The sequence below is a fragment of the Haliotis rufescens genome, unplaced genomic scaffold (genome assembly GCF_023055435.1).
Source record: "Haliotis rufescens isolate VD_foot unplaced genomic scaffold, xgHalRufe1.0.p SCAF_6, whole genome shotgun sequence".
Lineage (NCBI taxonomy): Eukaryota > Metazoa > Mollusca > Gastropoda > Lepetellida > Haliotidae > Haliotis > Haliotis rufescens.
This window is the reverse complement of record NW_025964334.1, coordinates 39,729,775-39,756,240: the sequence shown is the minus strand read 5'-3', so window position 1 is coordinate 39,756,240 and position 26,466 is coordinate 39,729,775. Positions and strand designations below refer to the sequence as shown.

Genomic DNA, 26,466 nt, shown 5'->3' with positions numbered 1-26,466 from the left:
ACACACACGCACACACGCACGCGCGCACGCACACACACACACACACACACACACACACACACACACACACACACACACACACACACACACACACACACACACAAACACACACACACACACGCACACACACACGCACACACACACGCACAGAAAGCCATATGACATCAGATAGAATCGTACCCCCTTAGTCTTCGAACTATCCGGACATTGTGGATAACGAGGCATGAACATCAAGACGTATAAGTGAAACCAGTTGGGCAAGGTTGGTATATAATGAAGAGGGAGTTTATGGACATGCCAGTTGTTATGGGAAGGTGGGTACAAGGTCAACAGAATCGAGATCGATGAGACTACCTTCGTCACCAGATATCCAAACTACCCAAGAACTGCACCAAGGCAAGACCAAACCTCTGTCCCCAACCAACAAGCAACATTCTATCTCAAACAAGACAGCACCACCACCGTCAGCATCACCGTCACTGTCACCGTCACCGCCGCCTCAGCACCGCCCGTACCATCAGAGAACCAGGCAATGGCAAAGTAGCTGTAGGTATTGACACACCTGAATTTTGCCACCTGGTAGATAAAACCCTCAACAATTGCTCCATAAAGATCCCACTGTCAAACTAGAACAACCACACAAAGAGACCTTGGACCATCATCTTCAAGAAGCTCAAGCCCCATCTCTCCTAGCCACTCATTAACATCCATAAGAGCCTTGTAAATACCAGAATCGTATTGTGCTTCCGAAGTTCTGTCGACGACAACTCTTCCCAATACCTGTCCAACCTCCAAGGTCCTTTAGTGAAGGAAGATGCCCCTCATCAATAAATCTGCAATTTTGTACTACTCTATGCACGACAGTCAGCAACGATGTCGTTGAACTATGCACCAGACTGCCCACCACCTTCGTCACCAGACTGACCACTGACGGCATCATCAACCTCGTCTCCAGCTGCTTAAGAAAATCTTACTTCACCTGGGAAAACAAGTTCCTTCCAAGGTGGTCCCAAATATCTAGACACATAACCGAAATATTCCTCACCGGCACTGAAGAATCTGCCCTAGCCATCCCCTTCCAGTCAACCTGTTGGTACAGAAAGGTCGATGACACCTTCACTATCCTTGCTGAAACATGTACTCCCACCCTGTCATTCACCTGATGAAGGGGCAAGAAGTAGTCCTGAAACGTTGTATATGTATACTGAAGTAGTAGTTATCCATAAGATGTATTGTCTTAATTATATTCAACTTCTAAATGTCTGAGATTTTAACCAAAACAATAAACTGTCCCCAAAATGTCTAGACAAATATAATTATGCCAGAAAAATGACATTGTTTCAAGGTTTTTTTCTTTTAAATATAATCAGGCTCATAGTTTCAATTAAAAAATGTCTAGTTTAACAGTTGTAGCTAAAAACCATATCAAATTTCCAGATAAAAAATACACCCCACCCCACCCCAACCCCCAACTCCAAATATATGATGGTCGGTCTGTTACACATGTCATTGTTTCAGTGTCTGGGGCCAGAGCGACCACAGATCCTACCCCGATGTATGGACTAGTCATCTTCCTGCTAATACGTATATTTTGCACTTAGCTGGTATCAAAAGGAATTATACAACTTTGCTGAAAATAGAAGAAAATGTTTCGAGTGACATGTTTCTATTCTTGTACCATGTAACAATTATTTCCTTCTAACATTTCAGAGTTTGATATGTATATACATGTATTAGACCTATCGACGTTTACTATAAACCTACATGTACTGTAAAGTGTATCATTATTAATATGAGAGGACATTGTGTTATCAAGTACAGAGAAATCCCATTTGTCACGACACTTCTCTTCCGGAGGAATACTGTGAGGGGAACATTTCTCTAAACACAAAGGGATATTCCAATGATTCCTTAAACTGAAAATACTCAAATCTAGAAATGTACCTTCCGGACTAACTGAGTCTCATTGTGGATGCTCACTCTCTAGTAAGTAAAGCGCAATTTGAAACTGGACTTGTGGGAACTCCTGCATGTGCCACAATATTCTGGACACGGTCTGTCAGTGGGAGTACCATACAGCAGGGTCCTACAAGACAAAGTCATGCAGCTATGGTTATTCGAGCAACAGAATAGAAATAGACTACCCCTGTTTGAAATCACCCATATCAACAAAATGGTAACGAATAGTTTTCGTGAGATAGCTTCATCCTGATAACCTTTTCACGTTTGGGGGGACAACTGATTATGTTCGTTTTGGTATCAGTAAATTGTAAAACATGTTATAACCAAGTGTGTATCTATTTTTCTATAATTATTTTACTTGATTAAAAAGATGTGCAATGCTACTGGTTTTGTTGTTTTCTGTTATCCTTCCATTGGGCATCAATTACACACTGGATGTTGTCTGGATCTAAATGGTGTTCTACAAGCATAATTCGCAGACGTCTACACTATCAGCTACTAGTCTGTCCACCCCACATCGGAGAAGAGGTATCAGATAATGCATGTTCAACTATCTATATGTTTATCAAAGCATTGGTTTGAAAAGTCTTTTTATGAGAGAGTACTTGTTTTAAATTGTGCGGCTGTTAATGATCCAATAAAGGCTTCTCCGGGGAGTCCACTACTGTCCACAAGAAATCGCTCTTTGTATAAATGTCAAGTGCATTTCATTTTGAATAACATATTTTTTATCCCTTTTATAATCTCTTCTTCTCTAAATACGTATTTTGAATAACATATTATTGAACTCTTTTATCATCTCTTGTCCCTTAATACCTGTTTGAATAACATATTAATTATTGAACACTTTTATCATCTCTTGTCCCCGAATACGTATTTGAATAACATATTATTGAACACTTTTATCATCTCTTGTCCCTCAATACCTATTTGAATAACATATTAATTATTGACCACTTTTATCATCTCTTGTCCCTCAATACGTATTTGAATGACATATTATTGAACATTTTTATAATCTCTTGTCCCTCAATATGTATTTGAATAACATATTATTGAACACTTTTATAATCTCTTGTCCCTCAATATGTATTTGAAAAACATATTATTGAACACTTTTATAATCTCTTGTCCCTCAATATGTATTTGAATAACATATTATTGACCCCTTTCATAATCTTTTGTCCCTCAATACCTATTTGAATAACATATTATTGACCCCTTTTATGATCTTATTTACATATTTGAATAACAAATAATTGACCCATTTTTTTTCTCATTATTCGATCAATACGTATTTGAATAACATATTATTGAACACTTTTCATCTCTTGTTCTCTCAATACGTATGCGAATAACACATTTTCTCCCATTCATCATCTCTTGTAACGTGTTTGACTTGGTTGTATATGAAAACAATGACAATATAACCACTAAATATATTAAATTGAATACAACATTGTTTCGACTTTATTTCAAATTCGTTCTCACGTCTGTGGCTAACACAGTATTATGGACATTTGCAGTTTCAAAAATTCCATAACCATCTCTAATCGTCTGGAATTCCCTCCACCACCCCCAAAGCTCCACAATATATTACATGAAAGGAAGGCACTTACACCTGCTCCGGGATATTGTCCGAACACTCTGGTCCACATGCGTCTCCATTCAACTGAACAAACAAGTCTTACATGTCTCCTAGTGGATGTTTATTTGCATCTAGACAGTTCAGTGGTGTATCAACGTATTTATTCATGATCACTTATCTATGTACGGCGTGAACTTCCAGTGATACTCTCTCGTGACACTCAGTAATCAAGTATTTTAGCCTTTGTATCTTTGTATCTTTTCCGTTCAATGTAATTCAGTGAAAACCGTTTAATTTTCATTTACGCTGCGGGTGTTTTGTGTGCGTCTAACGAGCGACGTATTGGGTTGACCTTCCTCATGGTGACAATCAAGATTCAACAAATGCATTGTTCAGTGGCTATCTTAATATATATATTCCCATTCAACATAGTCCCATAGTACATTCACATTCAGCATAGGCATTGTTTACCATTCACCATAGTATGATTTTCACATTTATGTAGAGTACACTGTTTGCTAATATAGAACACAAACATTCATTAGAGGAATCGTATATGTACTTTGAATTCGTGCCAATGGTAACTACCCCAGCACGTACCAGATACGACCGAGGCAGCAGACACAGGAACCTACTCCATCATGCCTCACGTCACACCATACAGTAGATTTACTTGAACAATGTCGAACCTACAACTACACGTGTCCACTTTGTCATGTCGTGTTTGGGAGTCCTTAGGGATTCCTTTCTACAGCAGGCTCACAGACGGCTACGTCATATATAGCAGTATTGGCGTAACTGACACACACATACTCCTGCTCTTGAGATCACTACACAGACTCTCAGGGACGGGTACTCACTAGCAGAACGCCTGACAGCCTGTCAGTCATCATAACGAATGGCCATCGTGTTGTACATATCTATGTCGGCCCACCTAGGAACGCTGTTTAAACTGTGAGACATGCCGCCATGATGTCATTTATATAACAGACGTGGGTGCTGCTGTTATCTATATCAATGGGAACACGTATCCTCTTCCTAGCAGTCGGCATCGGAGGTAAGATGTTCTTAATTATACATACCATGTATGTATTTTTAAATCAGATAGATGTTGACGTGTAAATAACTAATAATATTCCATAAATTAAAGTTTCTTTGATCTAATCCGTCGAGATCGAGTAGGCAATAATTTGCTTCAGTCGACTGTACATAATGTAATTCTTCAATTTAAAACATTTGATAGGTAGATATTGAGTCTAAACGATAACCTGTTCTTAAAATAGCCACGTATCACAATAGCACACATAAGGCACCGTACTTCAGTTCGGTAGGAGTGCGGAAGGTCGATGGTTCGATCCCCTGGCCCGCATCATACCGACACGACGTACAAAGATGTTGTAACTCTGGTTAGCGCTCGGCATTAAAGGGATAAAAACAAGGACTGGTCGGCGCGGAGACAGTATGCTAGCTGTGTTTGAGCGGGATGTCCATGTTAAAACTACGGCATGGGATCTCAGTGGGCTAAAACTAGAAGTCCGGGCTGTTGCAAGCAGACACACACACAAGCATTCATGCACTCACGTACGCACACATACATACACGCACGCACGCACGCACACACGCACGCACGCACGCACACACACACACACACACACACACACAGACAAACACACACACACGCATCATGCACATCCCAATCAAGTGTAACATTCTTCATCGCGACTTTCAACTCCATGTCACCTTACCAATTTTGAATATCAAGTTACAGGAGTTGCAGGTGTGTAATGATTTTGGTACATAAAACATGAGCTATTTTCAAAACTAAAATAAAAACAGAACTGTTGGAAGCTAAGTTCTGCATAATATGGGGAAATAATAGATGCATGTGTTGAAATACACGTTAGAATCCTGTTGCCAAGACATCAGTGTTCATCCGTGTTCTGACTGTAGTGTTGCTGGTCCAGCGCGATGTACAAGCCTGCATGGAGGGACTACAGGCTTGTTTCAAGTATTTCGAGTCACGATCGGGAACGCCGACTGGTATTTGTGAGTTAGTATTCTATTTGTTTTGTTTATGTAATTTATAATAATACAGTTTACTGACGTGATAACGGAGGCGAATGCTAATATACCACTCGGTAAGGTATTGGTGACACTCAAAACAAACATAGGCCACGGATACCGGACGGGGGGAAACAGTCATACAATACTGACACAGTATCATAAGCTCGTCTTTTTACAAAATATTTCAAATGCCATGATTACTTGAAGTGTAGCTTGAAATGTACATGCTTCTTGTGAAACAGGTTAGATAATATTTAAGTTAAGTTAAATTTAATGGTCATGACAATGTATAATTTATATATCGTTACAGTGCTATTTCCTCATACTTGAATGCATCATGTCAGTGAGTATTTCCGTCTTGGACATTGATTTAGTACCGAAACACTAACTCTCGTACCGTCTGTATTAGCCTGGCAGCTGACCAGCTGGACTGTCTGGGGATGGTACGACTGACCTGTAGCTCAACGGCGCCGGTAGAGGGCGCATTCCAGGGCTTCAAGGCCGAGTATGAAGGCGCCCCTAATAACTGTATATTTGGTAGGTGTGACGAGATACTGTTATTATTTAGTGTGTTTTGAGAACTTGTCACAAAACCGATGAGATATTTACAGCTAGGATGTATTCATTGGAAATGTTGCTACTTGAATGACGTTACTACATTAACATGACAGGAAGACGCATGGGCGCCCCTCACACAAATCGAGCTTTGGCGAACGATTAAAACAGGTTATCAAACTATCCTAGAATAAACAAATGATCTGCATTATTTTCATCACTGAAGTTCGAACAACATCGAGTAAAACTGAGTGCGAATGTTTCAAGATTCTGAAACAAGTCCGTTAGACAAAATGCTTGTCATGTTTGTACTTCTGATAAAACAGGACTGCGTCCATGTTAGAATAAGAAGTATAAAAGCTTTCTGCCAACCTCTCAACAACATTTTAGCCTGGCCACGTTTTCGTCCTTAATACAAGTAATGCAGCTGCTTGTACCAGGCCCTACCCTCAGGAGTACCTTGATGATCACTATTGGAAAGAAATATCAATGTCTGCATGATTTATATGTATGTTACTATCAGTCGATTGCAAGTAATTCCATGTCATTTGATTGACTTACTAAGCAATTATTTTTGAGTTTATGCTTCCATAAACTGAAAACAAATTAGGCCACGCCCACAACTGGTGTCAACTGATTTTCAGTGACCCATTCATATAATTTTCACAGCTATTTTGCCTTTTACGCCCAATGTAATCTATATCGGCAGATAACCCAGACTGGTTATTCTCTAGCTCTGGCGTTGACGTTGTGAATTCATCAAATAATCTCTGTGTGATGTTATTATTTTTTACCTATTTATCTATAAGAATTGACTTCAATATAATGATGGGTTTATGGAGGTAAAATGTAAAATCAGATGTAAAGATAGCAGGCCGATTTGTCCAGTTCCCATACCTGACATTACGTTAATAACTCCCGTGAATTCAATTCTTAAATATTAAAATTGATACAACACACGATTTCGTTTCAGACAACATAGCTCAAAGTCCAGATTATCCTGGTGAGCAAAAACTGTGAACTACTACGTTTTTAATACATTCAGCACCTGTAGGCTCTTTTGTACCAATTGCGATCCAGTAAATGAATCAATTTGTGTGTTATAATATGTCAGAAACACTTTAAAAAGTAATATTCTGTCTGTACTCTCTGTCCCATGTTGACTATTTAAAGGGGTGATACACTCCACTGCTCCGGTTTAACGAGGTTGTGTTGTGTCAGGTGCATGTATTGAGATACCGTCGAAAACATGGCTAGATCACGAATTAAATGTATATTCTTAATATATACATAATGATACGTATTTATATTATTCTTATCAGTGCATTGACAACTGGTTGTGGTAAGGTCGATGATTTTATGTTTTGCAGCCTTCCAATGTACCAAACTGTTTGAGGACTGCAAGTCTAAAGCTACAACCACCACATGTGGGTAAGAACACATAGACAACGTAATTGGTGTCATCAGATTGATGTCCTGCCTGAATATCGTACTACTGTTAACATTCATCTATGACACAAAAGTCTTCTGTCTCTCACTTTGGCCTAAAGTGAAGAATAAATTAACTTGTTGAATTTTGCAAACACAACCACTTTATTAAATTTCTATTAGGAACCGCTGACGTGTATGAATGCTTTATGCCGCGACAGTGTTTAAATAGTCTAGTGCATTCTTGTCACCTTTACACGCAAGTTTGGTTGACTTCTACGAGATCTGCACTAACGGCCTGTCAACATTTTGTTCTGTACAAAATCTACAAAACGCCACCAGTTTCATCAACGCTGAGAAGCAGAGGCTTGCTTCAGAACAAGGATGCTACTTTGGTAAGTAGGAGTCGTGCGGATAAACGCCCACATACATCTTACAGATAATAACTGAATCCCCCTTTCAATTGCTATTGACATTAGTCCTAAAACTGTGAGCGACAATACCACGACTGTTGGCCTAACAGTGTTTCTTGACGGTGTTGTAACCTATGGCTACGGGCATAACCTTGCGTGATTGTTACCCTCATGTCTTCACATTCTACAGACTGTATATCCTGACTAACTGGCACGGGTTGCCGAGTAATCTAAGTGGCCGCGAAACCGCTGTTCAGATTTGGGTTACTTAGCCTGTCCTGGGTTCGATTCCGCGAATCTGATTATGATCCTTAATTTGTCACCACCTCACACATTCTGTGAAAGCCGTTGGGCTTTGGTATCTCCTCTCACACGTGATGTAATCGAGGTACTGGTCATAACTCTGCATAGTTTCTCTCACCAGAGACCACATTTAACTGGTAACAATCTATGCAGTCTATAACAACACGGCCTTCTTCTACATTAATGGACAAAGTTCCAAGAAATAGTCGTATGTTTATACAGTTAAGTGTGACTGGTTAATGCATATCATGTAAAGGTGTATGTGTAAACGGTTCAGTAGGATATTGGCATACGATTGCCCTGAGAACGGGTCTTTCTGTTTCAGCAACCACGCCAAGGGTTCTGTTATCAGGTGGGTGCAAGCTTAGATGAGAGAGTAATAAGCCGTCTTAACCGTTGTCTGTTGTTCTCATATAGTTGTACTGAAAAAAAACCCAGAAAACAATTAGCCAGTCATTATGAAACCGACATAGGTAAAAAAAACCTTAATGTATACACGCAACTTTAGTAGTAGACGCCTGTAAATGCACACCGTGAGATAGAGGTAGCAATGTATTATAGTCATAATAAGCTGGCAGATTTAAAGGTTACCTTCGTCCACTGCCAAAATCCATAGCGTACATAAACATGCACATACTGCACATGGAAACCTATATTCGAGTATTACACGTAACGTTTTGTACAAGAACGTACATACCCACCCCGAACAAGCCTGTGTGACGTAAGTATAACATAAGGACAATTAGTAATAATTACGATTTACGTGATTTGACTGTTGAAGTGTATTTAACAATGTAAATATATACCTTTTCCACGCCTTGCTGTGCACGCCCTCCCTGTACAGGTGCGGCATGCTTCTCCCAGTATGTAGCTTGTTATGAAGCGGACGGCGTCATTGCCACTACACACCCATGCGTGTAAGTAATTATCAATCTAAGTTTCTAAGTTACCCATAGTAAGGGCAAGAGTCTTTTAACGTCTACCTGATCTTAGACATATACTGTGTATATGCTGTAATAATATAAAAGCCACAAACCCCTTTCCATTATTCATAAGAAAGATTCGATTGTACGATTCCCACTGTATCATGAGCATGTGTTGATGAATCTAATAGTGATGATACGAGGTGTTCGCGAAAAGGTGAGCGTATCCTGCCCAACCGGTGGCACCCGTCACAAACACATGCAAAGGCAAGTAAATTGTTCACCTAAAATCACGGGAACATATGGTACATCTAAAACAAGGAAATTGTGTCGGACGTCATTTTTGTCACCGATGCGTCAAATTTGGAAATGTCTACCATAAAACTGTTTGAAAGAAACACAGATATAAGATCCGAGATGTATGTTTCCTGTTTTTGCAAACGGAAACGGGCCGGCCGGCACCCTGCCATGTATTCTTACTTTATTCAAACCACAAGAAAAGCACGTGTGATAATATATCAGTACTAATGGGACACTACGTTTACACGTTCCCAGTGGAAATGAGTTCGCGCATGTGTGTCTTCATCTTGGATGCTTCCATGACTTAATTCAAATTGCATGTTTACTTTATTTTTAAAACCTAAATTCCGTGATTTCAGTGATTTCATCTGGACTTTGTTTTAGAGCTGTGCCTGTGTACGAGAGGTGCCAGGAGGCGACAGTGACCGGGGTATGTGATGCTGCAGCGTCCCAGATGGCCATCTCCCACATCGGCTCCAAGCAGTTAGAATGTGACGCTGGTACAGTCATAGCACTATCTGTTGTAACTCGCATGTAAATGATACTATACCTGTTCACTATTGGCTTACAATGTCATTTTCTCTTTCATGTGAATATGCAGCATAAATAAACAACGTTGTCATGTTTATCGTCCTTAAGAACTGCGTGCTAGATTGGTGGGAAATAAGAAAATAAGACATTTTATATTGTCATACGACGGGGACGTTTATTACTTTGAACTCTCGAACACGAACTCAAGCATCACAAACAGGTAAATTTGGGGTTCGAACACATGACTAGCGGATCTCCCACTACGCCACGTAACTCTGTACAGCTCATTGCATGCCCTCCTCATCGTCGTACAAAGAAGAATATATTGACTGGGGAAACCAGTTGTTAGAATGAAATTGATGGTTCATATGTACACGTGTCATGTAAGGGTCATCAAAAGTAATACTTTTTATTCTGTATTTTCCCTAAAGTTCTATTTACTTTCTGGAACAGATGATGACATACTGATTGTTCTACTGTCCTTATAAACTGCCGGGCAACAGAAAGTATACACTTGAAAATTGGATTTGACCAACGAATTGCAAGCGTTATCAAAACGTTACTAGGCTAAAAATCGCCGCCGAAACGCTGCAATTTTTAGGTCAAAATTACAACTAAGATACCTGTAGCAAATACATCACCATCGAATAACCATCTTCCCGAGGCAAGGGAATAGTGGAAACTAGTTTAAAATGCGCTCGATTAAATGAAGTTTTTGAGTTAAATGGTAATGAATAACGTCTGGTACACAACACTTCCTAAAATGATTTCAGTTAGGTAAATACAGATAGCGCTTGTCTGATATCAACATTTATCATATAATGGGTAGGTTTCTCGGCAGGATAAAGCCGACGGATAAAAACGATATCCGTTGGGGTCATATGCGGGTAGAGATGCAAATATCAAAGGTCAAGTAGGGACTACTTTCACTGTTTATAAACAAACATGGCGTCGCCCTCGTCATTCGGCGATCGAGTCAGATTTAACCATCGGGAATCTGGATAAACTACAGAGATAATTGCTTTCATTATCAAAAGAACAATCTAATATACTGAAAATCAGTGTCTTACTGTGACGTAGCTGAGGCATTTTATACGTTTTGGCAACTTTGGAGATATAAATTTCGACACAATTTTGCGAGAGCACTAGGCCTAGCCAAGCGGGATCAGTAGCCATATCTGTGCTTGTAGACCTCTGCGGCTTGATCCTTTCTCCACAAATTAAAATAGTTGGATTTGGCCGAAATATGTTTGAATTGTTACCCTGTTTCGTTTCGTCGCTGTGTGACTACATCTGTCGCTGTGTGACTACATCTGAATACACTTCTTAACGTTATGACAGGACAGACCCACAGGCCCCTGAAGCAGGATAGTGATATAACTGAAACAGTGGACCCATATGTATGAATAGACAAGGTACGTCACTCGCCATCTTGGCCGAAGTTGAAATCGGCTGTATCGTTTAAATTAAATGGAAATGTGTGCATGTCATGTTCACAATACCTCCCCACCTCCTTCCAAATACGACCTGCATGCATGCATTACCAATCAGACCGCACAGGAACATTGAGTGCGGAGATTTTTGTATACTTCCGTGACCCACAGCCGCGACTGAGCCAATATTTCTATAAAATCACCCGATATAGGTAATAAATTGCCAAAAATAAAGGTTTGTGGCATGCAGGTCGTATTTGGAGGGAGATGGGGAGGTATTGTGAACATGACATGCACACATTTCCATTTAATTTAAACGATACAGCCGATTTCAACTTCGGCCAAGATGGCGAGTGACGTACCTTGTCATTTATATATATATGGGTCCACTGTGTCAGCAACGTCTGACCGTGGCCGTGACGTCTCATAGACTAGGGTTAGAGTAGCTTCCCTTTGACGGAGGGCAGTTACTCTAGCAGACAGACCGATGGATTGCCGCGAAAGGCAATTAAAAACAATTTTTGTTTTGCGTATATGCTTCGCCACTGTATTAGAAAGAGATTTCAGTTGGAATTATATTGGCTACTGTCACTGTCCAATTGACACATCACTTACCCTGTGACGTAGTAAATATTAATGCGCGCATTCCAGGAAAACTCGCAATGTTTCGGTAATGTGTGTGAGAGAGGGAAAGCGATTTTGAAGCACAGAATTAAAGAATGACATTATATGATATAGAGGTTATCACGCTTGTGTGTTTGGGGATGGTAAAGGCTCGCCAAGGCTCGCTAAATACATGGTTTATTCCTAATGCAGGATATTTACCATCCCCAAACACAATCGCGTGATAACCTCTATATAATTTCAAGGAAAGAGAAACTATATTATCCTGGTCTGTCTGTGATTTAAGCCACGACAACTACGACGATATCCACAACAACGTCAGTGACAACATCTGCAACACCAATACCCACACAAACCGTTGCGACTCAACACTTGGCAGCATCAATGGCATCACAAACAGCAGTGTCAACTGACCACAGCTCAACACAGGGGATTACCAAGGACATGCAAGGACACATTTATCTGGATTTCAAAGGTTGTTCAAATAGTAGTTTTTCAATTGTAACCTTTTGCCATTCATGTTCCTTTGCATCAAGAAAAACAAGGTTATCAATTTAATACACATTTGTCAATCAAAAAAACATGTTTTGTTCATGAAGTGTCGATATAATTGAGTAAGGTGTGCTATAGGGGGGGGGGGGGGGGGGGGGGGGGGGGGGGGGGGGGAAGAATTCCGGGGACATACACGGGTAGTGAATCCGGAATATAAACCTTGTACCGTTACTGAAGATGTGTCAAGTGGAATCCATTCACAAGAAAACGGCAAACATCCGGGTTCGGAACTTTATGTGGATTAGCGAGAGTATCAATTTGTTTAAGGCTATTTTCTTTATTTTGACGGGGGAACGGATAAGATTCTTGATAATTTGATCTGAGTGATTTTATTTTGCGCTGCATCTGTTTTGTTTTTAAATATCATGAATTAGTTACGCCTTTTAACGTGTTTTCCTGTTGCAGACTGTGGAACACACCTGTGTCTCCATGCTATGTTGGCTGTGTCATGTGTCATGGTGCACGTGGTCCTCAGATGGTAATCAACGCCAGTACAATGTCAACGTCACACTGACGACACTCACGAAAACTGAAGAACTTTGAAAAAATCTGCCCATGTCTCACTGGTGCGTGACGCACATACGACGTTATCTACAACACTGTCGAGTTCCACAACACTTTATGTTCAAGATTATGAGCGTGAACTTTCTCCATGATGTTCAGTCATAAACGAGAAGGTATATGTTTTATGTACAAAAGTGTTATTGTCCACTGCTCCCGTATTGTTGTCAAGAAAATGTAGGAATTTACATGTGAATGTGAAACACAATAACGAAATAAGTTGTCACGCATAAATCCCCCTCGTTTTATCTCATTTGTACTGACGTTTTGAAATCCATGTTACTGTTATAAAGTAATGTGTACTCGCTTTTCAACATTGCTGTGCAGCTATCCTTCAAACCACAGATGCATACACATTTACACAAATACGGTTCTCCAATATATAAGCGGACACACAAAGTGGCATTACATCTACAGTTGACGCGAAGTTTTTGGTTGGTTTGTTTGCTGTTCAACACCGCACTCAACAATATTCAAGCTTTATGACGGCGGTCTGTAAATAATCGAATCTGGACTAGATAATCCAGTGATTGAAAACATGCGCACTGGTCCACGCAATTTGGATACGGTGACATGCATCAACAAAGTCAGCGAGTATGACCGATCTCGTTAGTCGCCTTTTACGGCAAACATTGGTTGCTGAAGACCTATTCTACCCCGGATCTTCACGGGTCAGTTGACGTGAAGCAAACATACCAATACTTCGAATAATACCTCGAACTCATTTCATCTACGGTTGACTCGAGCTGTGTTCAATGGTCCAGATGAAACGTCTCTGTATCGCAGTCAGTTATCATGTCTTTGGCTTGGGACACTATGTTTGGAAATCTGTTTTATTTGAGTTCAGGTTGTCGGTTACAATCAGTATTGAGGGGTTAGGTATACTTGAGTATGTCAGCAAATTCCAGACCACATTTATCAATAACAGAAATATAATTATTTTACTGTGTCTTTCAATGTGTTATTGGCCAGGTTTGAAACAGCCGTGAAGCCGGTATCAGTTCATGGCCCTGCAGGTGCTTTGCACATGGTCCACGATTTCTCCGTGCAAGGCACATTTTTCCACTTTTGGTTATTTGGCTTAGTCCGTGCACATTCGCCATTGACGACGTTACTGCCGCCTTGGTTGACGTCCCAGTTGGTGTAGGTCGACGTTGAACCATTTCCCAACTCAAAGTTACCAGATGCAGCGCTGTAGACGAAGTCTGAAACATAAAGATTTATTGTAAGCTTTAGGCCACCCTTGTGTATTCGGTGGCAAACTATAACTAGCTAAAAATACACACACAAAACAAACATACATAGTGTACATCAACTGTTATAATGATATATGCATAAACAGTCAAGTAAGGCCAACTAATATTTTTCTTGTTTGACATCCACAACGACCCTAAACATCGACGACCCTAGGACTTCTATTACAGTTATTTTCCCAGTTGCAATTACGATAGTTCTTTATTATTTGTTTTCATAAGATACAATTGTGAATTCAGTTTTGAGTATTTGAGAAATTGAAATAAGAAATATTTGTTTATGTGGCCTAATGATGAAAGGGTCATTTTGAAAATGGTATCATAAAAATCACAGAAGTTAATTCCTAACAGTTCTGAAAAAGTAACTGTCAAAGTTGTAAACTGCATTTAAATGAATGTTGAAAAAACACTGTTTTATTATGGTATTTTTCTTTCCGATTTGATTGCGATGAACCATCGCATTTCTGAAACAAATCACCCGAACAAAGTTTGTGCTACACTAATTCAATGGCTACGACATACTTTGGAAAACCAGGATTGTGCCTTTTTTTAAGATCTTACGTCAACGAGGATCATACCACCAACGATGAAGTAATATGAAATAGAAATGCCTTCATAAAAAAACAGGTTTTAATTCTGTGCATTTCGTCATCTCAGAGACTTTAAGCAATAATATACACGGAACGTATAGTGTCATAGTTTGTGTTACGCAAGAAAACAGGTACGCGTATGTACGTTGTATTGAATCTCCCCTGTCACTCACCCAGCCACAGCTGTGTCGAGGTATAGCCTCCCACAAACGTGTTTTCCCCGTCGTCCTGGACGGTGAGAAGACGACTGTCGCCCCTAGAACGATACGGTCATTGGTGAATGAGAATGTATTTAGTTATATTACGGCGTGTTTGTTGAATATATGTGAAAAACCGGGAGTAACGCTGGTCTTAGACGTTTACCACTATGGTAAACTCGAGAGCACGGAATTAGTGATGGGTAAGCCCACAATCAGTACGAATCTGGGATTCGAACCACGATCATAAGGCCTTGCAGGACTAAAGGATACACCTCTGCACAACGAACTGCGACTAAAGGATACACCTCTCATGGGCGGATACAGCTTTTTTGAAAAGAGGGGGTGCACAATTAAGTTCTATTTATTGTCTTTGGTGGTGCGCATCCCCCCCCCCCCCCCCCCCCCCCTCTGTATCCGCCCATGCCTCTGCACAACGAACTGCGACTTAAGGATACACCTCTGCACAACGAACTGCGACTAAAGGAAACACCTCTGCACAACGAACTGCCCCTATGCCAATCGTGTCACTTATGGTAAATGTGTCCCGAACGCATTGCAACTCTCTTTGCAGACTGGTATACCTTGGTCGCGCCAGGATCTGTATGTCGTGGGTAGACTGGTATACCTTGGTCGCGCCAGGATCTGTATGTCGTGGGTAGACTGGTATACCTTGGTCGCGCCAGGATCTGTATGTCGTGGGTAGACTGGTATACCTTGGTCGCGCCAGGATCTGTATGTCGTGGGTAGACTGGTATACCTTGGTCGCGCCAGGATCTGTATGTCGTTGGTAGACTGGTATACCTTGGTCGCGCCAGGATCTGTATGTCGTGGGAAGACTGGTATACCTTGGTCGCGCCAGGATCTGTATGTCGTGGGTAGACTGGTATACCTTGGTCGCGCCAGGATCTGTATGTCGTTGGTACGATGCCGATTTGCAGCTAGAATAGTGCTGAGTGCGGCGTAAAACAACAAACCGACCAACCAACCAGCCAACCATCATGTTGCACATGTACCTTCTCATATGAGACTTGCAGTGGACACACACATAGACATTGTTCAATGTGAAAACACAAATAGAGAAACCGTGGAAAGTCTGTTCCTCCAAAGGTTCTTGGAATATAACAACATGACTTATCCATGTCTGTGTGGTATTTTTACCAAACATTAGTTTCAACATATTATAATTAAGTTTTCGCTGTGTTCATTGAAATTCTTGTATTCTGATTAGCTGAATCACGTGTTATTGTATTCATTTCCCAATGAATGTAAAAAATTAAGCCACGCTCACCGAGGCGCACTACTTTTATTACTTCGGAATGTCGGGGAATCCCAATATTACAGTCGAGGGCATTCCCTTTCTGCTCACGTGTATCGTCATGCACAGGACATTTAGCGACTTTCATGCATATTCATTGTCCAAACTACCCTTTGAAACCGAAGGCCGAGAATGAATGAAACAGCAAACGTGCAGGCCCGCTCGCCTGTTTTTTCCCCGCTCGCCTCGGTTCAACTATCTTGTCTTCGGGTTTCATTTCTAACTAGCATTTTTCCAACTGTGTTTTACCGTAATCAGGGAAGCAATGTTTGAATCTGGCGGTAACTGACCATGTAATTTGAAACAGCCGCCTTCTCCCGGACATATTTCTCCCGGTTCGTTACAGTCTGACTGTTGCAGTTCTTTTTGCCACTTGTCTTAATTCACAGGTCATTGAACATTGTTTTGATCCTGCTCTCCGTTGATTGGCTACTGACCGTGTAGGCGTGTCAAGTTATGTGCATAAATTAAACGATCACCTGATTCATGTCACGCCACAGTTTGTATTCCTACACCTGGAATGTTTATCAATCTCGTCATTTTTGTCTGTTTTGATAGATACATCTGTTTTTGGTTAAACTATTGTAGATAAAACATGTTTTACGCTGTCGAATTTAATTATAAGCATTGACTGTGTAATACAGTCAATCCTTAATTGATAACAACATTCAATAAACAGTAGAAATATTACAGTAGCTGTTTGCGTGTGAATCTTTTTGAGACACGTCCTGTTATTGATTGTCCTTGATGTACACGATCCATGTCGATCAGTGTCAGTGGGACATGAGGACACACTATCCGTCAGGTCATCACATCTGACCACTCGATGAACCTTCGTATCTTTGCTTCCCCGGAATCCACTCTGGCGACATTATAGTACACTATCTCCAGGGGACTATAAAGACTCTCATATAGACGCCCAGTTGTAACTGAATGGAGAACTCACTGGTTACAGAAGGCGGACGCAGCAGAGAAGGTGGCCCATCGTCGCACAGTGAGATAGCAGTTATCATCGCGGTAGTACCAGTCTGAAATACAGAATGTACCTGGAATCATATCACAGAATAACACCAGAATACTTTTAAGACAATGGTTATAATTCTGAAATAATAGAACAGTACTTTTATATGTACGTCTCCTCGCATCCCATCCCACGCATCTCCACCCTCATCATACCAAACACGGTGCTTCCAGTGTAGTAGTCGAGTAATGCCGTTATTTATTTTATATGTGAATTCTATGCTCTCTTTGGATATAAATAGATCCTCCCTGTACACGTTAGACCTTATATTAACGCCTCGAAGCTCACATTTTCTCAAAATCAATTTAAGATGTCCTTCCAAACGTGGTCACCAGACTAAAAAATAAAATACTTTCAGTTACCTACCACTAGAACAGGGTGTGCTGTCTGTAAGTGTTTCTGAAATAAAAAAATACCCCATCGATTTACAATAATCAAGTAAAACACTCAATAAATGAATGGTAAGACGAAACACCGTTAGGTTTCCTATGGCTTTCACTGATCAACTCCGTGTGCAGCTCAAACCAAAGGTATAATTTCCGGGATAATGTCTCTTGGTTCTGGACGAACATATCTCACGTGGACATCTCTAACAGTGGTCGTCCCCACTAACGGGTGTTCATTGTACATGTAGGAAAGGTATTATTCTCACCTATCTTACAGACCACTCCGTTTAAGTTCAGTTTGTCCGCCGACTGCTTGCTGTACGATGTCGCATGTTGCAGTTCTGGAAAATATGTAGACAACCCAAATATCACATGAAGTCAACATATGCATAAAAGCCAGACCAGGTAAACATCGTCCCCATTAAATGCTGCGTCCGATACAATAATTTCAAATGTGTGATGACACCCTCAAAGACTCATGCAGACATAGAATTCTGTACACTATCACGTATACTCACCATAATAAACCCTGCCTTCCTTCGCCACCCAGTAGTTTATCTCTTGGCCGAACACGTCGAGGTGTTCCACGATGTCAGCCTTAGTAGCAGAAGAGACAATTCGTGTCATTCGTTATTCTTTGAGTTAAACATAACCAGCGTAACATATAACACTTGAGATTAGGTTTAATGAATAAATACGTACCAAAGTGCCCCGTCGGGTTTAGCTTGAAGTACAATATACCTCCCAACACATGATGAAAGTAATGCCTACCAACACCTGATGTAAGATATACCTACCAACACCTGATGTAAGATATACCTACCAACACCTGACAACATCTGATGTAAGTAATGCCTACCAACACCTGATGTAAGATATACCTACCAACACCTGACAACATCTGATGTAAGTAATGCCTACCAACACCTGATGTAAGTAATGCCTACCAACACCTGATGTAAGTAACGCCTATCAACACCTGATGTAAGATATACCTACCAACACCTGATGTAAGTAATGCCTACCAACACCTGATGTAAGTAATGCCTACCAACACCTGATGTAAGATATACCTACCAACACCTGATGTAAGTAATGCCTACCAACATCTGATGTAAGTAATGCCTACCAACACCTGATGTAAGATAAACCTACCAACACCTGACAACATCTGATGTAAGTAATGCCTACCAACACCTGATGTAAGTAATGCCTACCAACACCTGATGTAAGTAACGCCTACCAACACCTGATGTAAGATATACCTACCAACACCTGATGTAAGTAACGCCTACCAACACCTGATGTAAGATATACCTACCAACACCTGATGTAAGTAATGCCTACCAACACCTGATGTAAGTAATGCCTACCAACACCTGATGTAAGATATACCTACCAACACATGATGTAAGTAACGCCTACCAACACTTGATGTAAGATATACCTACCAACATCTGAGTATCAGACGCGGTTGCCACACTGCCCCGTCGGGTGTAGCAGGCAAACATGGCCTGGTCATAGGTGCCCGGAGTGTTGTGGACCAGGTAACATCCTCCTCCAGTCGTTATTACCTGCTGACCATAGCCGTGATGCCCGCAGCCTTCCACATCTACAGCCGAAACAAGCCACTTGTATTTTCCTAACCAATCTACTGATGATTTCGTAAACCAATAGTTGGTCTCAGTAACATCGTAGTTAATTATGATGAACTGTACGTGAATGCTGTATGAAGTACGTATCTACCTGGCGTGGTGGTGAGTGGCAGTTGACATAAAGCTTGAAAGCTGCTGTCCACGTTCTGATCAAACCACAGGTAAAGCCTGTCTGCCATTAAAGCTGAAAAAGAAACACATCACACATTAATAACATTATATCAATAGTTCGGGTTACTGACAGAACAAGCAGACATAAACGGTGTGTCTAACCTCTTCTGCAGTTAACTCTTAATGGAACAATGGTCCAGCTGCCTGTGAAATAATTTCGACACATTCGTATTGCACAAGGTCTAGATTCGTGATAGCGCCATATTGTTTTATCCGATTCGTGTAATTTTACAGTACATGGTGTAGAGATCAGGAAACAAGCGGCGATGTTAGGTGATATAGTCAGCGTTTGACAGGGAATCTTTAACAGGTACTTTAGAACACTCGTAATGTCTGACACGACCAGCTCGAAAGCATCAGAAAATCACCTCGCGGCCCATCCAGCTCTGGAGAATAACAACAGTCCTCACCTACGCCATCTTGGAACTGGGAAGTGCCCTGTCCTGACAAGAAGTTACTGTAGCTGCCCCGTGGTGAACCATCAGCAAACTCAAACACACCCTCGTCGACGATGTCGTTCAGCCCAAACCATGCATCTGTCCTCTTCGGTCGCATGTAACGGGCTACTTGAACCTGCACAAGTGTAACTAATCTATACTGACCCTTTCAGTTACATGTAACAGTACCTGCTGCACATACACAACAAACAAATAGACACAATGTACACAATATTATTTCTTAACTGCACTCATCATTACGGTGAGGATATCTAACATAGTCAATGCTAATCATGTCGTGTGTTGAAAAATAGAGAAGTCGTCTAAACGGCCACCTGTAGAGATCAGCTAACACGCATCCTTCTGAATAAGTTATCACGAGTCTTCAAAGAACATGATAAATACAAAACAAACACATCCGCTAACCTGTACATCTTCTGAGTCGATGGTCGCAAGATTTCCGCCAAGATCGACACATGCTTGCTGAGCTTCGACGAAAGAATAACTACCGGAAGTGAGGTAGAAACATTTCCCATCAATCGATGCGCCAGAACCGTCGGGTCCACATGCATCAAAAGATGCAGGTTCGGCTAGAATACAAATCAAGGCCTACTTTGAATGTACCCTTTGTAAAATTAGTCCATAGATTGCCATTCCAAAATAAATATAGATATACGTTAGATGTATCGGAATGTTAACCGGTTAATTTCGACATATCTGAGACGTTTATTTATTTTCTTAACACTTTCGTCCTTGTTTAAGATGGAAAAAAAACAAACAAAGTGACCAGCGTTACAGGGCGTCTGAACACGTAACACTCGACGAATTAAAAGGTAAGATTCTCACGATTGTAACTAATACAACTACATTCTGAACTATAATGATACTTTAGTGAAATAGTCAAATGTCTTGCAACTAAAATACTTGAGAAACAGTAGGCGGGTATACTAAGGCCTCTTAACGGACGACTTTGTCACGAACCTATGCCGGTTGTATATACAGCGACAGCCTTGTAGCCCCCGCAGTTGACGTCGTTGTCCCCAACACAGGGCTTGTTGCAGTCACTGCTGGCGCCGTATCCCCCATATGCATCCCCACAAGCACACTCGCGCCCGTTGGAAACTCCAGCGAAAGCATAGCCCCTTGTATGACATCTAAACACGGGTGACAGGGCTACTCAGATTACCAGGAACACAAACACATGTCAGGTACGTTTTCTTATCCAACCAGGAACTATATTATCATTACATATTTTTTTATACTTATTACGCTTCTAGTGGTTAGATTGATATGCATACATTCCTCAATACATTTGGGCAGCACATTTGTTGAACTGGAAGCTAGAATGTCAACGCACCTTGTGACACATACATCAACGGTCAAGGATGTGGGTAGTGATACATAGGCATAAGGGAGGTCCCTCGGCTCATAGCGTTCCCCGTAGCATCCCTTTAGCTCTGGCAAAAGAAACATTATTCACGATGTAGATTAGGAGATACACCTACTGTTTTAAAATTTGAGGTAGTCAAAGTGAAGATGAGAAATTTTTATTTGGAACCGAGCGCTTTAGCGTATTACGAATGATAATCTCTCCACCTCGAAATTCAACCTGTTTGAGTTTGACTTACTCCCGAACATATATCGTGGCATACCATGGCTGCCAAAATAGTTGGTTTAAGGTGACAATGTGTGACCTGGTTGTGTAGGTTAAGTGCAGGTGTTACCTGGTTGTGAAGGGTAAGTGCAGGTGTTACCTGGTTGTGAAGGTTAAGTGCAGGTGTTACCTGGTTGTGTCGGTTAAGTGCAGGTGTTACCTGGTTGTGAAGGTTAAGTGCAGGTGTTACCTGGTTGTGTAGGTTAAGTGCAGGTGTTACCTGGTTGTGTAGGTTAAGTGCAGGTGTTACCTGGTTGTGTAGGTTTAGTGCAAGTGTTACCTGGTTGTGTAGGTTAAGAACAGGTGTTACCTGGTTGAGTAGGTTAAGTGCAGGTGTCACCTGGTTGTGTAGGTTTAGTGCAGGTGTCACCTGGTTGTGAAGGTTAAGTGCAGGTGTTACCTGGTTGTGAAGGTTAAGTGCAGGTGTTACCTGGTTGTGTAGGTTACGTGAAGGTGTTACCTGGTTGTGAAGGTTAAGTGCAGGTGTTACCTGGTTGTGTAGGTTAAATGAAGGTGTTACCTGGTTGTGTAGGTTAAATGAAGGTGTTACCTGTTTGTGTAGGTTAAGTGCAGGTGTTACCTGGTTGTGTAGGTTTAGTGCAAGTGTTACCTGGTTGTGTAGGTTAAGTGCAGGTGTCACCTGATTGTGTAGGTTTAGTGCAGGTGTTACCTGGTTGAGTATGTTTAACGCAGGTGTTACCTGGTTGGACACCTCCAGTTACACAGGTAGGCGTGTTGGATTCTGCAACCTCGAAGAAGTCTGGCTCTACTTCCGCACCATAGCCCTGTATGCAACATCAAACGTCAGAGTTCTTGGTCATTCGAACATCAGACTTATCACGAAATAAAGAAACACCATCGTTTCCACGATTGGGACATAAATTATTTCGTTCAGTGTTCGTTGGATCCGATTTTTATTTACTAAGGAATCAAAATATACATTATAAGGACGTACAGATAGTTTACCAGTCATGTCAAGATGGAAACATGATACAGATGTTAAACACTTACATCGGAAGAAGTCTTGACGCAGGTTTTGGCTGTTGGAATGTTCACCGCAGCCTACAACAGAAATGTCAACGTCAACAATATAGTGCAGCGGGGTGTTCTCATCAGCGTTTGGCGACTCAACGCCTTCAATTACTTTGTACCCATATTCACTGATGACTCATCACATTGAGTGTTGTTTTATGCCGCTGAGAACAATATTCGAGCCATTTCAAGGCGACTGTACACCTGGACAAATAAAACCAGTGGTTAACATCATGAGCGAGGGCCCACGCTGTCGGGATACGATGACGCATGACCACAGTTACCGAGCGTCACCACCCCAGGTTAGCATTTACATTGCATAAAAAATAAAAGCAGCTACCCATATTGGAGTGAGTGAGCGAGTATGGTTTTACGCCGCTTTTAGCAATATTCCAGCAATATCACGGCGGGGGACACCAGAAATGGGCTTCACACATTGTACCCATGTCGGGAATCGAACCCGGGTCTTCGGCGTGACGAGCGAACGCTTAAACCACCAGGCTACCCGAACGCCCCACACACATCGGATATACAATCTGATAAAACATACGTCTTCGGTTCGGTTGTACGTTCCGTCGTATGCGGAGGCGTAACAGTCCACGCTGCTGTTGCTGCCGCCGTTCCTGGTAATCTTGATTGCTTGACAACGACGACCGGGACAGTGCTCGCCGTCAATGCGCTCGGCATCAGAGTAAACCTTCACAAACAGCAGTCTGGAGTGGCAGAGAAACATAAGGTGAGAGTATGAGTTAGGTTAAACAACATTAAAACAGTGTCTAATTTAAATCACGAAAGTGGTCGAAACCTCAAAGTCACACAAGTAGGAGGTTAAATACTCACAGATTATTTTACAATGTCGTTCCAATAGTACGCTCACACTTTACCGATTACGTAACACGTGCTCTTAATAGCTTCCTCTCACTAGTACCAGCAGGTTTACTGCTATCCAGTTACATGGTATCGCAGAACTACAGCGGAAAGGCCGCGGTAATGCCGCGGTAAAGCCGCGGTAATGCCGCGGTAATGCCGAGGTAATGCCGCGGTAATGCCGCGGTAAAGCCGAGGTAATGTCGCGGAGATGCCGCGGTAATGTAGCGGTAACGTTGCGGTAATGTAGAGGTAATATCGCGGTAATGCCACTGCCATGTAACGGTAATGCCACTGCCATGTAGCGGTAATGCCACTGCCATGTAGCGGTAATGTCGCAGTTATGTAGGGTATGTAGCGGTATTGTAAGGTAATGTAGAGGTAATGTCGTGGTAATGCCACTGCCATGTAGCGGTAATGCCACTGCCATGTAGCGGTAATGTCGCGGTTATGTAGGGTAATGTAGCGGTATTGTAAGGTAATGTAGAGGTAATGTCGCGGTAATGCCACTGCCATGTAGCGGTAATGTCGCAGTTATGTAGGGTAATGTTGCGGTATTGTAAGGTAATGTAGAGGTAATGTCGCGGTAAAGCCACTACCACGTAACGGTAATGTCCCGGTTATGTAGGGAGATTTTGCGGTGATGTAGCGGCCGTACTGTAGCCCTACAGATAAATGGATGGTGTAAGGAGTTGTGTAGTCTCAAGTCTTCTTGTACTCACCAACATGTTGTAAAGTAACTGAATATCTAAAAGAGTGGCTTTGGTTAAATCTTGATAATACGAGTGTCGATGTAAAATGTAGTACTGCGTGCGATGAATTGATCAGTGTAATGTGGTTAACCACAATCTATCTCCTTTGGGACTCGAACTGTACTAGCGCCTACCCTCTTGCCTGATCCCAGAAGTAGGCCCTCCCCGTGGTGTCGCTGTCCAGGTCGCTGATGCTGTCCACTTGGACGGCCGGGTTGGCGGTATTGATCAATGGATAATAGCTCTGAAATGTAAAGCTTGTCACATCCTTAGGGTAGCACAGTCCTAGTCGCACGTAGTCACCTCTGTAAACACAACACACAACAGTGTCACATGACGTCCCATTACTCCCGACATTATCCATCGTATCAATCGTTAACAAACCTAAGGATACCTTCCCCAACGGAAGTAGTTCCCGCACAAATATTAGTAGTAGCTTTACTTGTAGCTGAGGTAGTAATAGTAATAGCAGTAGTAGTAGCAGCCGAAGCAGAAGCAGCAGCAGTAGTAGAAGTAGTGGTAGCAACTGCAGCACTACTACTACTTCTACTACTGTAGCAGTAGTAGCTGAACCCTGTGCACGGATGTTTGCTTACCTTCCCAAGTTATGCCCCTTGACTTGCACTGTGAACGGTGACGCTCCATTAAAGTAGACTGTGTAGGATTTCTTCTTTATCACCAAATAGTTGTTTCCCCAAACACCTACATCACAGAGTACATTGCTTTCATGCATATTGTTGATAAGATAATGAGATTGCTTCTAGTTCTGCCTTGTAGTTGCAAAATGAATGCCGTCTCGCGATTTTTAATGAATGACAAAAGTAGCCCCGGTGTGACAGAGGTCACGGTTATCCAATCAAAACGAATGAAACAAGGTTAACCTAGTACGACACACGCGTGACGTACGGATTTAGTATCTTACCACCTGTATCTTCACCACGTGGGAAATAAATCAGAATATCTCAAACAGAGAAAGAGCAGAAAATCCTGGCAGTGTTCTTCGAAAGAGTGTAGCTTAGGATGGCAGAAACAAATGTCAGAAACAGAATGTCATCAAAACAACTGGTCAGCTGTGTTTAGTTTATTGCAGGGTATATAGTAGTTAATAGTAGGGTATAAACTGACAGAAGAATGCTACGACCCTAGATATACAGCAGTGATACAAACAATAAATATTGAAAAATAAAGCAAGGTATTCATGTGATATGTACCTTCTACGGAGAAAGGGTCGTCTGGCCTGTCGTCACGGCGGAGAAACATGGGGAAGTTCTGGCGGAGAGTGTCTAGGGCCCCGTCTCCAGTGAACAGCACCTACAACAGAGGAGCTCCTCACTCATACAACCTGTGTACAGCAAATATGAGAACATGAGTAAATAAAAGCGACAAAACCCCTTCCAAGCTCATAGGAATTCTCTGCCAATTGTACGATTCCGACCATATCACGAGCATGTGTTTCTGAATCACTATCAAATAGTGATTATACCAGGTGTAAGCAATGTTTCACCCATACCACTGTGGTCTGTGGAGTCAGGACCAGGCAAGGTGGTGACTCACACCGTCACGGTGCGATCACACACAAACAGGTCACACATTGCAACCACACAATCAGCAATTTAATCGGCGTTTACGACAAGCTTGGAATCCTGAGAGAAAAAAAATGTACATTCGTCTGATATCATATTGTGCTTTATATAGACGTTTTCCACGTGGATCCCTTGACAATATATTTGTTCCTAATACAACCGAGGGATTCACTGTGTGACATGGTAAACATACTATTACCATGCCGTGATATGGGTATATTGACCCCACCTTAAGCATTTGTCAATATGATGTCGTATTCATGGCTAGGAATAAATGATATTACAATTGAAGTCAATAGTTCATATCTGGTAA

At 41.6% G+C, this 26,466-nt stretch overlaps 3 protein-coding genes across 4 annotated transcripts in view; 2 read left to right on the top strand and 1 right to left on the bottom strand.

The window, feature by feature from the left end:
• Positions 1-2,345, top strand: part of LOC124123827 — a 28,095-nt gene extending 25,750 nt beyond the window's left edge. The window contains exon 17 of the mRNA XM_046487010.2: positions 1,519-2,345. Coding sequence (XP_046342966.1) covers positions 1,519-1,601 — 83 coding nt within the window. The 3' untranslated portion in view covers positions 1,602-2,345. The remainder of the gene's footprint in view (positions 1-1,518) is intronic.
• A 2,080-nt stretch (positions 2,346-4,425) lies between these two features.
• LOC124123824 lies at positions 4,426-13,473 on the top strand. Of its 2 annotated transcripts, none has more exons than XM_046487006.2 (11): positions 4,426-4,607; positions 5,501-5,600; positions 6,024-6,151; positions 7,143-7,172; positions 7,540-7,600; positions 7,940-7,992; positions 8,639-8,665; positions 9,158-9,230; positions 9,921-10,036; positions 12,411-12,599; positions 13,082-13,473. In XM_046487006.2, the coding sequence occupies exons 1-11, from the start codon at positions 4,568-4,570 to the stop codon at positions 13,156-13,158; spliced, it is 894 nt and encodes a 297-aa protein (XP_046342962.1). In that variant the 5' UTR covers positions 4,426-4,567; the 3' UTR covers positions 13,159-13,473. The 2 variants fall into 2 exon arrangements, with proteins under 2 accessions (XP_046342962.1, XP_046342961.1); XM_046487005.2 differs by having other exon boundaries at positions 4,430-4,607; positions 7,862-7,992.
• A 608-nt stretch (positions 13,474-14,081) lies between these two features.
• The window catches only part of LOC124123820 (cell surface hyaluronidase-like), a 37,047-nt gene continuing 24,662 nt past the window's right edge, over positions 14,082-26,466 (bottom strand). Inside the window, exons 19-36 of the mRNA XM_048386629.1 lie at positions 25,782-25,881; positions 25,167-25,272; positions 24,705-24,875; positions 23,502-23,664; positions 22,931-22,981; positions 22,620-22,704; positions 21,623-21,722; positions 21,247-21,419; positions 20,692-20,855; positions 20,239-20,401; positions 19,749-19,841; positions 19,454-19,614; positions 18,521-18,599; positions 18,269-18,343; positions 17,983-18,015; positions 17,542-17,623; positions 15,254-15,336; positions 14,082-14,442 (exon numbers count right to left, since the gene is read on the bottom strand). Coding sequence (XP_048242586.1) covers positions 14,240-14,442; positions 15,254-15,336; positions 17,542-17,623; positions 17,983-18,015; positions 18,269-18,343; positions 18,521-18,599; positions 19,454-19,614; positions 19,749-19,841; positions 20,239-20,401; positions 20,692-20,855; positions 21,247-21,419; positions 21,623-21,722; positions 22,620-22,704; positions 22,931-22,981; positions 23,502-23,664; positions 24,705-24,875; positions 25,167-25,272; positions 25,782-25,881 — 2,085 coding nt within the window. The 3' untranslated portion in view covers positions 14,082-14,239. The remainder of the gene's footprint in view (positions 14,443-15,253; positions 15,337-17,541; positions 17,624-17,982; positions 18,016-18,268; positions 18,344-18,520; positions 18,600-19,453; positions 19,615-19,748; positions 19,842-20,238; positions 20,402-20,691; positions 20,856-21,246; positions 21,420-21,622; positions 21,723-22,619; positions 22,705-22,930; positions 22,982-23,501; positions 23,665-24,704; positions 24,876-25,166; positions 25,273-25,781; positions 25,882-26,466) is intronic.